Source organism: Dysidea avara, chromosome 3 (genome assembly GCF_963678975.1).
Source record: "Dysidea avara chromosome 3, odDysAvar1.4, whole genome shotgun sequence".
Lineage (NCBI taxonomy): Eukaryota > Metazoa > Porifera > Demospongiae > Dictyoceratida > Dysideidae > Dysidea > Dysidea avara.
In genome coordinates this window covers 31,293,004-31,307,050 of record NC_089274.1, presented here as the reverse complement: position 1 = coordinate 31,307,050, position 14,047 = coordinate 31,293,004, and the positions used below count along the sequence as shown (strand labels likewise).

Here is a 14,047-nt window from a genome sequence, read left to right as displayed (position 1 = left end):
TTTAGTTTTGTGAAGTGAGTCAGAGTTAACATGTGGAGAAGAAGATAATTTGTTGTTTCACTGAATGAAGAAGGTCACAGGTTAGTTTATATCGCTGTTTGATTCTAGTCACGTGGTGCGATGTCCACGTATAGGCACTAGGCGTGGCGCTTAATTGATATAGTCATTAGTGTAAACATATTCACTACTTTAGTGCACTTATATTTCTTATAATTCACTGTTTTGACCATACCTGACACGATGTCACGTGTGACTGGGCGTGGCGTTTAATTGACGAGGCCATTAGCACTGCAAACATATATTCACTGCTTTAGTTTATTCATGGCTAGTATAGTAAATATTTTAGTGCACTTAAGCTTCATTATGAGCTGCTCAGCTCACATTTCAGCTTCCTGTGTTTAATTGTGTACCCGTAATCGAAGCGATCTGCAGGCTCGTATCGGCATACTTACGTTCAGCCTCTCAGCAATGCCTTGTCGTTGTTCTTATGACATTGTCCACAATTGAAATTCATATGGTCCCATATAAATACACCTGCAAAGTATTCCTGCAGTTTCCAACACTTGCAGGTGAGTCACCCAAGTGGAATATATTTGTTGTAATATGTGAACTTGTGACTATTACATATATTACTTACCCTGGGAAGCACTAAAAAGTAATTGGTTTGTAGCATACACTGACAATACACAGTTGGTATGTCCTTCAGCAGAATGAGTACAAACAAGGAGCTTGTTTCTTCCTGAAAACTTAAGTTTCTTTACCTGTCCCTTGCTATTATAGTAGAGAACAAAACAACATGCATGAGGAAGAAATATGAATGCACATAGAAACAGTTTAGTTGAGTATTCAAGTGTACAACTGATTTCTAAGCAGAAATCACTACAAAAATCACACCTGGAATTGCCTTCACTAGATGAGGGATTACTTGTTGTAAGTCTAAAAAAGACATTGCTTGAGGAAGACTGATGAGCTAATCTTGATGAAAGCAGTGGACTGTTTTGTGGTGTATCATCACGCTTAGACAGCCTAATAGCAGCACAAAAAGAATTGATACTTCACAGATATAGGAAACAAGTATACAACGGCATGAAAAAATCATGTAGATACAGCTAAAAATATTAGTATATATTTGTGTACTGTTCAACAGGTAACTTTGACAGAAGAACAAGTTGATGAATCTACACTTCTACAGCTATGATGCATTAAGTGATGACGAAATTCACAAAATAGATGTAAAATCCCACTTTCAAAGGCACTTTAAGACATTTGCTAAATTAAAAAACTGGCAAGACAAATTCATGCATTTCATTTTCTTTCCTTCTGTCAAATTTCCTTCATATGGTACTGTAAGTGCAAATTCGTAATTCAGCACCTCTAACATATTAATCTATTATGCATGACATTATCTTCCTTCATTTTACAATCTGAACCAGTCATTTTACAGTTACACATACAGGATACAATACATAATACTAGATGTTCAAGTACAAAAGTTTTGTCCATGCAAATTGTCAATACATTGTGTAATTCTGAGAATACAGAAGTCAGTATAAAGCAGACACACTACCGTGTGTCTGCTGCTCAAGAAGCTGGCACACCACACCATGACCAGGACACATGGTAGTATGTTGTGTGGCCCAAGAAGCCGGCTCGTCTCCGTGAGCATATTGACAGGAAGAAAAAAAAACGTGATTTTCACGCATGTGTAGCTTCGTGATCCCTTATCTGATTGGAACCAAATTTGTTACACAAGTGCCCGTGGGAGTTTACATACCCCAATTTAATTTACAAGATATGAGCGGCGAAAGTTTCACTTTTATTTCTTCGTTTCTTTCTTCTCCTTTATTTTGCACAGTTTGCAAAATCTGTCATTAAACACCAATGCGTACTCCAATCGGGCTAAAATTTTGCACACTTAAAGGGCTCATTAAAGCAAATCTCAGTACAAAGTTTGGTGGGAATCTGATGAAAATGCATGGAGTTATGACCGATTATTCGCGTAAAATAAGATCGAACTTCTGTCATGCTCACAGGGTAAACCCCTCAAAGGAATGAGTTGAAAATTGCTGTGTAGATGGAGTACCCATCGTAGGAGTGCCTTTTTGTAATTTGAAGGGAATCGAGATAAAGACTATGGAGACATGACACAAAACTTAACCTGTGTCATAATTACGTGATCAAATCTCGTAAATAAAATACTAATAGATTAAATTTTCACGCCTACAAGGAAAACCACAGTAAAAGGTGAGCTGAAAACAATGTAAATGGAATAATCATCATAGAATCATCATCATCATCATCATCCTTGCAGTGGTATAGAAGAATCAGAGTAAAATCCACTGAGTTATAATGTGAAATCCAACTACATGTAGCAAGTGCACCATCGCAATACGACAATAGTACAGTCACCCTATTAGAGCATTCAGTTTGTGATGCAGTTCAAATTACTTACATAAATTAAACAGTTAGTTCATTGTGTTTTATTATTGCAATGATAATGGTTTCATTCATTTGATGCTGTTTCTGTTGTTGAAGAAAAAAAGCATAAGAAGAGGAGTGATATCCATATAGCTACAGCTCTACCAACAAAATACAATGTAGATAAACTGGATGCTGCCTGCATGGAGAATTTAGCTACAAACAAGCCATCCTGTAGAGAGATCAACTAAGAACAAGTCACTGGTAGAGTTCAGCTACAAACTGGTCACCCTAGAGAGAGTTCAGCTACAAAAAAAACCATCCAGTAGAGAATTCAGTTACAAAGAGTCACACTGTAGAGAGTTCACCTACAAACAAGTCACTATGTAGGGGGTTCAACTACAAATAAGCCACCCTGTAGACGGTTCAGCACATCTTGTAGAGAATTCAGCTACAATTAAGTTTCTTGTAGAGAGTTACAAACGAGTCATCCACACTGTTAAAACAGGGGAGTAACAGTAACTATGTGGAGTAAAATATTTTACTCTGAAAGAGGAGTTCGGATTACTAGGAGAGTAACAGTAACCCACTAAGGGTAAAGGGAACTCCAAGTAAGTGAAGGCACCAAACTGAGGAGTTCCCATTACCAGCAAGCTAGTAGCTAAGGTGAACTCAGTGAGCCAGTATAGCTACTGAGGCCACATAGCTAGCTAAATGAGCCACATGCAGGTTATAGCTGTCTCACTATGATATTTTCTCCATTAACTAGCCAGTTCAATTCTAGCCATTCAATGTAAAAAGGAAAGTAATTATTTAGGCTCCCTTTTCAATGGCAGCCATTTACTCATGTTTTATTTTACAGGCTAACCAGAGTGTACGAAAGCAGGAGGAAGAATTGTTACTCAAGAATCAAGAATATTTTGAAATACGTATGTTTAATTATTAAATACCATTTCTATTACAAGCGCATTACTTAGAGTGAAGAGTATTACCATAGAAACGGCTTCTTTAACAACAGATCCGTGTTGAGTGGTTGAAAGCGGTTTGCTTCTCTGAGGAATTGTAGTGCTTAAAAGTGATACTAAAGTGTTTACTTGTTCGTGAATAATGACTGGACATTCACTATCTCGTTCATTGCAATGTTTCTTCAGATACATTTGAGCTCATGTCTGAGTCGTCTCGTGTGACACGCCAGGTATATTAAACCAGCTCCAACGGAAGTCGCCACTGCTCATGAGGGTTTAGGCAAGTTATCGTGACACGGCAGAAATAGCTCAAGACTCAGGGAAAGAGAATAAAATTCTGCGGACTCACTCGGCAGCACCCAGCAGCCGTATCACAGACAGTATTCAGTCCATTCAAGCTCACCGCTAGCTACTAGTATTCAGTGTGTAAGAAGTTGAAGACTTGAGGGAGGAGAGGAAAGCCACCTAGCTTAAATGTGGCGTACATATAATGTCCGTCTGCTTTCAATTGACATTAGCAACCCGACACAATAATATTGCCTGGTAAGGTCAGTAGCCTGTATCATTGTCTGTGTCTTTACATAATTACGAGATCGAGATACTCTAATAGAACAGTCACCCTAATAAAGCATTCAGCTGCATTTATAATTTACTCAATTATATTACATTCAGCAGCAGCGGAGGAAGTAGTTAATATGAGGGGGGGCTGGGCTGACCCAGACTTATTTCTATAGTTTGGTAAGGTGAGACCAAAAAAAAAAAAAAAAAAAAGGTCACAACCAACTAACAAGAGCTTTCCACCTCACCAGCTACCATTTCTAGCTGATAAACTACATAAAAATCCTTACATAGCTCGCTACACACTGACTACTTTAGTAGAGTGACTGCTCTATTAGAGTATCTCGATCTTTATCACGGTTTTAGGCCCCACTCCAAGAAAGATAATTTCGGTGCGATATCATTCTGAGGGGGGGCTAAGCCCCCCCTCAGCAGACCGAGAGGGGGCTTTAGCCCCCTAGCCCCCCCCCTTTCTGCCGCCTATGTCACATTGCAAATTATTCTGTAGGGAATTCAGTTACAAACAAGTCACCCTGTAGTCAGATAAGCCAGAAGAAGGTACCTAATAGAGAGTTCAGCTACAAAGAAACCATCATGTAGAGAGTTCAGCTCAAACAAATTGCCCTGTAGAGAGATCACCTAGAAGAAGTTACCTTGTAGAGAGTTCAGTTACAAAGAAACAATCATGCAAAGTGTTCAGCTACAACCAAATCACCCAGTAGAAAGTTCCGCTATGAACAGATCACACTGTAGAGAGTTCAGTTAGAAGCAAGTCATGTTGTAGAGAGATCAGCTAGAAGAAGTAACCTTGTAGAGAGCTCAGCTACAAAGAAACCACCATGTAAGAGAGTTCAGCTGCAAACAAATCACCTGTAGAGAGTTCAGCAGGAACAAGTCACCCTGTACAGAGATCAGCTAGAAACAAGTCACCCTGTAGAGAATTCAGCTACAAACAAATCACCCTGTAGAAAGATCAGGTAGAAGAAGTTACCTTGTAGAGAGTTCAGCTGCAAACAAATCCCCTGTAGAGAGTTCAGCTAGAAACAAGTCAGCCTGTAGAGAGTTCAGCTAGAAGAAGTCGCATTGTAGAGAGTTCAGCTACAAAGAAACTACCATGTAGAGAGTTCAGCTGCAAACAAATCACCCTGTAGAGAACTCAGCTACAAACAAATCGCCCTGTAGAAAGATCAGCTAGAAGAAGTTACCTTGTAGGGAGTTCAGCTACGAACAGATCACCCTGTAGAGAGTTCAGCTACAAACAAATCACACTGTAGAGAGTTCAGTTACAAAGAAACCACAATGTAGAGAGTTCAGTTGCAAAAAAATCAATCACTCTGTAGAGAGTTCAGCTAGAAGAAGTCACCTTGTAGAGAGTTCAGCTGCAAATAAATCACCCTGTAGAGAATTCAGCTACAAACAAATCACCCTGTAGAAAGATCAGCTAGAAGAAGTTACCTTGTAGAGAGTTCAGCTACAAAGAAACCAGAGTTCAGCTGCAAACAAATCACCTGTAGAGAGATCAGCTAGAAACAAGTCACCCTGTAGAGAGTTCAGCTAGAAGAAGTCACATTGTAGAGAGTTCAGTTACAATGAAACTCCCATGTAGAGAGTTCAGTTGCAAACAAATCACCCTGTAGAGAACTCAGCTACAAACAAATATGCCCTGTAAAAAGATCAGCTAGAAGAAGTTACCTTGTAGAGAGTTCAGCTACAACAAATCCATCATGTAGAGAGTTCAGCTACAAACAAATCACCTGTAGAGAGTTCAGCTAGAAGTCACCCTGTAGAGAGATCAGCTAGAAAACAAGTCACCTTGTAGAGAGTTCAGCCAGAAGAAGTCACATTGTAGAGAATTCAGCTACAAAGAAACTACCATGTAGAGAGTTCAGCTGCAAACAAATCACCCTGTAGAAAGTTCAGCTATGAACAGATCACCCTGCAGAGAGATCAGCTAGAAACAAGTCACCCTGTAGAGAGTTCAGCTAGAAGAAATTACCTTGCAGAGAGTTCAGCTACAAAGAAACCACCATGTAGAGAGTTCAGCTGCAAACAAATCACCCAGTAGAAAGTTCAGCTATGAACAGATCACCCTGTTGAGAGTTCAGTTAGAAACAAGTCATCCTGTAGAGAGATCACCTAGAAGTATCACTTTGTAGAGAGTTCAGCTAGAAGAAGTCACATTGTAGAGAATTCAGCTACAAAGAAACTACCATATAGAGAGTTCAGCTGCAAACAAATCACCCTGTAGAAAGTTCAGCTATGAACAGATCACCCTGTTGAGAGTTCAGTTAGAAACAAGTCATCCTGTAGAGAGATCACCTAGAAGTATCACTTTGTAGAGAGTTCAGCTAGAAGAAGTCACCTTTTAGAGAATTCAGCTACAAAGAAACTACCATGTAGAGAGTTCAGCTGCAAACAAATCACCCTGTAGAAAGTTCAGCTATGAACAGATCACCCTGTTGAGAGTTCAGTTAGAAACAAGTCATCCTGTAGAGAGATCACCTAGAAGTATCACCTTGTAGAGAGTTCAGCTGCAAACAAATCACCCTGTAGAGAATTCAACTACAAACAGATAACCCTGCAGAGAGTTCAGCTAGAGTCAAGTCACCCTGTAGAGAGAATCCAGTAAAGAGTTCATCTACGTACAAGCATATCACCCTGTAGAGAGTTCAGCTACATTTCAAGTCACCCAGTAGAGAGATCAGCTGCAAATTTTCCTGTGGGGATTAATTGACATGTAATAAATATATGCAAGAGTTCATAATATAATGAACTCTTGATATATGCATTATATATATAATGTGTACATTTACTGATAAAATCAGAATGAGTTAAAGTATTTATAAAATCTGCTTCATCTTTTTCTTTTTCCTGTGGTAAAGAAAAATATATAGGTTAAAAAGCCCCAAAGCTGGCCATAGGCCGGTTTTGGGGTATACAAATACAAAAAGAAGTGAAATCTAATCAAAAACAGCCAAGCTGTAAAAAAAGGAGTGCGGCCCTTGAAAAGGCTATGGTGAAAAAAGATGTGAAATCCAAGGTGGCGGCCAAGAAATGGCTGTGATGGTAGGTTAATGGTAAAAATTTTAATAACGACAATTCAGGTGAATTTGGTGCCGCTTATTCAATTGGCACAAAATTCACCTGAATTGTTGTTATTAAAATTTTTACCATTAACCTACCATCACAGCCATTTCTTGGCCGCCACCTTGGATTTCACATCTTTTTTCACCATAGCCTTTTCAAAGGCCGCACTCCTTTTTTTACAGCTTGGCTGTTTTTGATTAGATTTAGTTTACACTACCAATGCTGCTGGTCTGGCAGAATTGTTTTTACAACTTTGTTGGCAACTGTGTGTGACGTACCTTCAGCCATACAGGTAACAAGTATGTGATTGTTGAATATTTCTTTACTACACTGCTATTTACTACAGCCGATAACATGTCATGTGGCAGGCAGTAACTCCAGTGAAGTGGCAGTGAAGCTTCGTTTGCTGATGATGAAGCCTTGCTACTGATTTCTTTTTTCAGTGACTTTCCAATATTATAAAGCTGGATATTGTAAACATTTGTCACAGTTTTGCTGTATGTTTTTAACATCATTTGAGATTTTATACGGAGTTATTTGCAGAATTTCATGGAGTAAAGGAAACTCCTTGCATGCTTATGTGAACTCTCCTAGAGTAACTAAAACTCCCTACAATACATTTTTCAAAGGGTTCCTGTTACTCCTTTGCAGGGTGTTAGTTACTCCCCACAAAGATATAGGTGTGGTAAATCCTCCCTACACTGGGAACTCCCCTAGAGGAGTAACAGTTACTCCTTATTTTTAACAGTGCAGTAGAGAGTTAGGGTACAAAATGTCACACTGTAGAGAGTTTAGCTACAAATAAGTCACTCTGTGGAGAGTTCAGCTACAAATAAGCCACCCATGTAGAGAGTTTAGCATATCTTGCAGAGAACTCAGTTAGAGATAAGTTACCTGTGGAGCGTTAAGCTACCAACAAATCACCCAGTGTAGAGTTCAGCTGCAAACAAGCTATCCTGTAAAGAGTCCAGCTACAAGCAAGTCACTCAGTAGAGAATTCAGCTACAAACAAGTCATACAGTATAGAGTTCGGCTAGAAAAACTCACTCTGTAGAGAGTTCAGTTAGTCACCCTGTAGGGAGTTCAGCTACAAACAAATCCCCTTCTAGAGAGTTCAGCTATAAACAAGTTACCTGTAGAGAGTTCAGCTACAAAAATTCACATGTATAAAGTTCAGCTACAAGCTAGTCAACCGGTTCAGCTAAAACAAGCCACCCTGTAGAGAATACAGCTACAAACAAGTCACATGGTAGAGAATTCAGCTGGAAACAAGTCACCTACCTATAGATAGTTCAGGTCACCCAGTAGAGAGTTCAGCTACAATCATGTCATCCAGTAGAGTTCAGCTATGAACAAGTTGCTCAGTAGAGTTTAGCAACAAGCAATACACTCTGTAGAGAGTTCAGCTGCAAACAAATCACCGAGTAGATAGTTCAGCTACAAAAAATTACCTTCTAGAGAGTCATGTACAAACAAGTCACACAGTACAGAGTTCAGCTACAAACAAGCCACCCTGTAGAGAGTTCAGCTACAAACAAATCACTGCATAGAGATTTCAGCTACAAACCAATCACCAGGTGGATAGTTTTGCTTCAAACAAATTGCCCTGTAAAAAGTTCAGCTATAAGCTAGTAGTCATCGGTAGAGAATTCAGCTTAAAGCAAGCTACCCAGTAGAGCGCTCAGCTACAAACAACTTACCTGTAGACAAGCAAGTTACCCAGTAGAGTGCTCAGCTACAAACACCTCACCTGTAGAGAGTTCAGCTACTTTTGTAACTAAGTTCCATAGTAGATTATAGTAATATTACTAGTGACATAGTAATTTGTAACAAGGAATATACTACTTTAGTGTTGGTGTTCAGAGGCACTACTCGGGGTTTAACTGGCATATTCACTGGGCAATATCTAGATATTATCCAGGCAATATAAGGGAATGTGGTTTGCTCATGGCTTTGATGCCCAACCAGTTCAAAGATACGATACACTTTGACTCGTTATATTGAGCGACACAGAGCATTTAATTATGGGTTTGGGTTTAAAAGTTAAACTAGGCTCAGTGTAGTTGCTAAGTTTAGATTTGACAGTAACTAAACTATATTCTAAGATGAATGATCTGTAAAATGATCATTTGGACGATTCGTGAATGTGTATTTCTACCCACTGTGTGGGGGCGTGTCAGCCACTGAGCATATCATGAAACAAGAAGAATATGACAACAAGGTGAGTAGCTTATAGTCCTAAGCACTTAACTTAATGTAAATTACTTACTGCCACATAGCGAAGGTTTAATTATTAAAAACTTCATACCCCAAAAATCAATCCCACAATCAAAAGTTCCTGATGTGTGTTGAAACAAAACGATGTAGGAATAATGTTCTGAGAGCTATTTGCCCACGCAATTGAAACCACAATCAATCATCAGATACTAATGTATAAAACAAATGGGGTGAGTGATCTGTAGTTCTTTCACCTATCAGGTGCATGTGCCCTGAGTGATATATATCACTTATACCATGGCTGTTTCCGATTTTGCTGATATATACACCCGTAGCCAGCCCTCGGGCTTTGGGTGTATATATCAGCAAAAAGCAACCGTGGTATAACTATTAATGAACTGACCAAAATTGTAACAAGTTGGATAGTTATATATACTGTTAGCCTGTTGAGAAAAGTTCATTTACAGAAAAGTTTGTACAATTATAAAATATATATTTAAATCCACAACTACTTTACATCATTTCCTATAGTAAAGAAAGAAAAAGAAACAAACAGGTAAAACAAGCCCCCAAAATTGGCCTATGGCCTGCTTTGGAGTGTACAAAAGTGATACAGTGTATCTAATCCAAAACAGTCAAGCTGTAAAAAAGCGTATGGCCCTCAAAAAGCAATGGTGAAAAAAGATGTGAAATTCAACTTGGCGGCCAAGAAATGGCTGTGGTGGTAGGTAAATTACAAAATATTAATAATGTCAATTCAGTTGAATTTGTTGCTGAGTCCTAGGAGGAGGATGTACAAATTCACCTGAACTGTTGGCATAAAATTTTTTTGCCATTTACCTACCATCACAGTTATTTCTTGGTTGCCAACTTGAATTTCACATCTTTTTTCACCATGGCTTTTTGGGGCCACAATCTTTTTACAGCATGACTGTTTTGGAGTAGATCAAGACACACGGTAGTGTGTCGTGCGGCCCAAGAAGCCGGCGCGTAACACCCGTGAGTATACTGACAGGAAGAAAGAAAACGCAATTTTCGCACCTATGTAGCTCTGTGCTTTCTTGATGAAACAAGACGATTTTTGTTGTGGACATGCCCTCCAACTTCAACACTCCACATTCCAAATTTGAGCAAAATCGCTTCACATGTTCCCGAGATAAGCGACTTGAAAAATTGGCTTAGTTTCTTAGTTTTTTTTCTTCTTATTTTTCTTCCTCTTGTCGCACACTTACAAAAACTGCTATAAAATGCGAACGCCATATCCGATTGCCTTGAAATTTGGCACACAGAAGGGGGGTATAAAGGTGCATCACGGTACCAACTTTGGCTGGAATACGATAAACAGGCAAAGAGTTATGAGCGATTATTCAAGAAAAATAACACCAATATGTTGTCACGCCTACAGGGTAAACCGCGTATGGGAAGAAGCTGAAAATCGGTGGATGAATAGGTTAACCATTGAACCTCAAACCTTTTGTGATTTAAAAGAGATCGAGCTAAAAACCAGGAAGATACAATGAAAAACCAACAGTGTGTAACAATTATGCAATCAAGATTAGCTAATAAAAAAACGACTGCTTGCTACGCCTACCAGATAAACCACTTGAGGTAATGCTATGAAAATCGTTGTACAGATGGAATAATCATCTTAGAAAGGCCCATCAATGGTGTGGAAGAATCAGACCTAAAGCCACGGAATTATAACACAAAATCCAACTTGGTGCAGCAAGTGCGAGATCGAGATACTCTAATAGAGCAGTCATCCTAATAGAGCAGTCACCCTGAATAGAATTCAAGAGATCAGCCAGAAACAAAAAACCTGTATAGAGATCCGCTACACACAAGTCACCCTGTAGAGAGATCAGCTAGAAGAAGTTACCTAGTAGGGAGTTCATGCAACAATGGAAAGAGATAGTTAAGCTAGAAGAAATCACCTTGTAGAGTTCAGCTAGAAAGAAACCACCATGTAGAGAGTTCAGCTACAAACAAATCGCCCTGTAGAGAGATGAATAGAAGAAGTTACCTTGCAGAGAGTTCAGCTACAAAGAAACCATCATGTAGAGAGTTCAGCTACAAACAAATCTCCCTGTAGAGAGATCAGCTAGAAGAAGTTACCTTGTAGAGAGTTCAACTACAAAGAAACCATCATGTAGAGAGATCAGCTGAAAACAAATCTCCCTGTAGAGACACCAGCAAGAAGAAGTTTCCTTGTAGAGAGTTCAGCTTCAAACAAATCACCCTGTAGAAAGATCAGCTAGAAGAAGTCACCTTTTAGAGAGCTCTGTTACAAAGAAACCACCATGTAGAGAGTTCAGCTACAAACTAGTAACCTTGTAGAGACATCAGCTAGAAGAAGTTACCTTGTAGAGAGTTCAACTACAAAGAAACCATTCTGTAAAGAGCTCAGCTGCAAATAAATCACCTGTACAGAATTCAGCAACAAACAAATCCCCATGTAGAGAGATCAGCTAGAAGAAGTTACCTTGTAGATCGTTCAGCTACAAACAAATCACCCTGTAGAGAGAGCATCCAGAAGAAGTCAACTTGTAGAGCGTTCAGTTACAAAGAAACCATCATGGAGATTTCTGTAATCAATATATATATTGTATATATAGTCTAATCAAAAACAGCCAAGCTGTAAAAAAAGGAGTGCGGCCCTTGAAAAGGCTATGGTGAAAAAAGATGTGAAATCCAAGGTGGCGGCCAAGAAATGGCTGTGATGGTAGGTTAATGGTAAAAATTTTAATAACAACAATTCAGGTGAATTTGGTGCTGCTTGGTCAATTGGCACTAAATTCACCTGAATTGTCATTATTAAAATTTTTACCATTAACCTACCATCACAGCCATTTCTTGGCCGCCACCTTGGATTTCACATCTTTTTTCACCATAGCCTTTTCAAGGGCCGCACTCCTTTTTTTACAGCTTGGCTGTTTTTGATTAAATTTCACTTCTTTTTGTATTTGTATACCCCAAAGATGGCCTATGGCCAGCTTTGGGGCTTTTAACCTATATATTTTTCTTTACCACAGGAAAAAGAAAAAGATGAAGCAGATTTTATAAACACTTTAACTCATTCTGATTTTATCCGTAAATGTACAAATTATAAATATAATGCATATATCAAGAGTTCATAATATAAAAAGAGAGCATATATTTATTACATGTCAATTAATCCCCACAGGATAATTTGCAGCTGATCTCTCTACTGGGTGACTTGAAATGTAGCTGAAATCTCTACAGGGTGATCTGCTTGTACGTAGATGAACTCTTTACTGGATTCTCTCTACAGGGTGACTTGACTCTAGCTGAACTCTCTGCAGGGTTATCTGTTTGTAGTTGAATTCTCTACAGGGTGATTTGTTTGCAGCTGAACTCTCTACAAGGTAACTTCTTCTAGCTGATCTGTCTACAGGGTGACTTGTTCCTAGCTGGTCTCTCTACAGGACGATTTGTTTGTAGCTGAATTCTCTACAGGGTGATGTGTTTGCAGCTGAACTCTCTACATGGTGGTGCTTTGTAGCTGAATTCTCTAAAAGGTGACTTCTTCTAGCTGAACTCTCTACAGTGTGATCTTTTCATAGCTGAACTCTCTACAGGATGATTTGTTTGCAGCTGAACTCTCTACATGATGATTTCTTTGTAGCTGAACTCTCTACAGGGTGATTTCTTTGTAGCTGAACTCTCTACAAGGTAACTTCTTCTAACTGATCTATCTACAGGGCGATTTGTTTGTAGCTGAACTCTCTACAGGTGATTTGTTTGTAGCTGAACTCTCTACAAGGTGGTCCTTCTAGGTGATCTGTCTACAGGATGACTTGTTTCTAACTGAACTCTCAACAGGGTGATCTGTTCATAGCTGAACTTTCTACTGGGTGATTTGTTTGCAGCTAAACTCTCTACATGGTGGTTTCTTTGTAGCTGAACTCTCTACAAGGTAACTTATACTACCTGATCTCTCTACAATGCGACTTGTTTCCAGCTGATCTGTGATTTGTTTTTATCTGAACTCTGTACAGGCTGATTTGTTTGCAGCTGAACTCTCTACATGGCGGTTTCTTTGTAGCTGAACTCTCTACATGGTGACTTCTTCTAGATGATCTCTCTACAGGGTGACTTGTTTCTAGCTGAACTCTCTACAGGTGATTTGTTTGCAGCTGGACTCTCTACATGGTGGTTTCTTTGTAGCTGAACTCTCTACAAGGTAACTTCTTCTAGCTGATCTTGCTACAGGGTGATTTGTTTGTAGCTGAATTCTCTACAGGGTGATTTATTTGCAGCTGAACTCTCTACAAGGTGACTTCTTCTAGCTGAACTCTCTACACAGTGATTGATTTTCTTTGCAGCTGAACTCTCTACATGGTGGTTGCTTTGTAGCTGAACTCTCTAATAGGTGACTTCTTCTAGCTGAACTCTCTACCGGGTGATATTTTCATAGTTGAACTCTCTACAGGATGATTTGTTTGCAGCTGAACTCTCTACATGATGATGTATTTGTAGCTGAACTCTCTATAGGGTGATTTGTTTGTAGCTGAACTCCCTACAAGGTAACTTATTCTAGCTGATCTATCTACAGGGTGATTTGTTTGTAGCTGAGTTCTCCACAGGGTGTTTGTTTGCAGCTGAACTCTCTACATGGTGGTTTCTTTGTAGCTGAACTCTCTACAATGTGACTTCTTCTAGCTGAACTCTCTACAGGGTGACTTGTTTCTAGCTGATCTCTCTACAAGGTGACTTGTTTCTAGCTGAACTCTCTACAGGTGATTTGTTTGCAGCTGAACACTCTACATGGTGATTTCTTT

General features: G+C 39.2%; 1 protein-coding gene across 2 annotated transcripts in view; it reads right to left on the bottom strand.

Annotated features, from left to right (window-relative positions):
- LOC136250691 (kinesin-like protein KIF21A) overlaps positions 1-14,047 on the bottom strand; it is a 465,334-nt gene that overhangs the window by 59,905 nt on the left and 391,382 nt on the right. For both annotated transcript variants that reach the window (XM_066042921.1, XM_066042922.1), the window contains exons 34-35: positions 895-1,026; positions 638-771 (exon numbers count right to left, since the gene is read on the bottom strand). In XM_066042921.1, the coding sequence (XP_065898993.1) occupies positions 638-771; positions 895-1,026 (266 nt within the window). The remainder of the gene's footprint in view (positions 1-637; positions 772-894; positions 1,027-14,047) is intronic.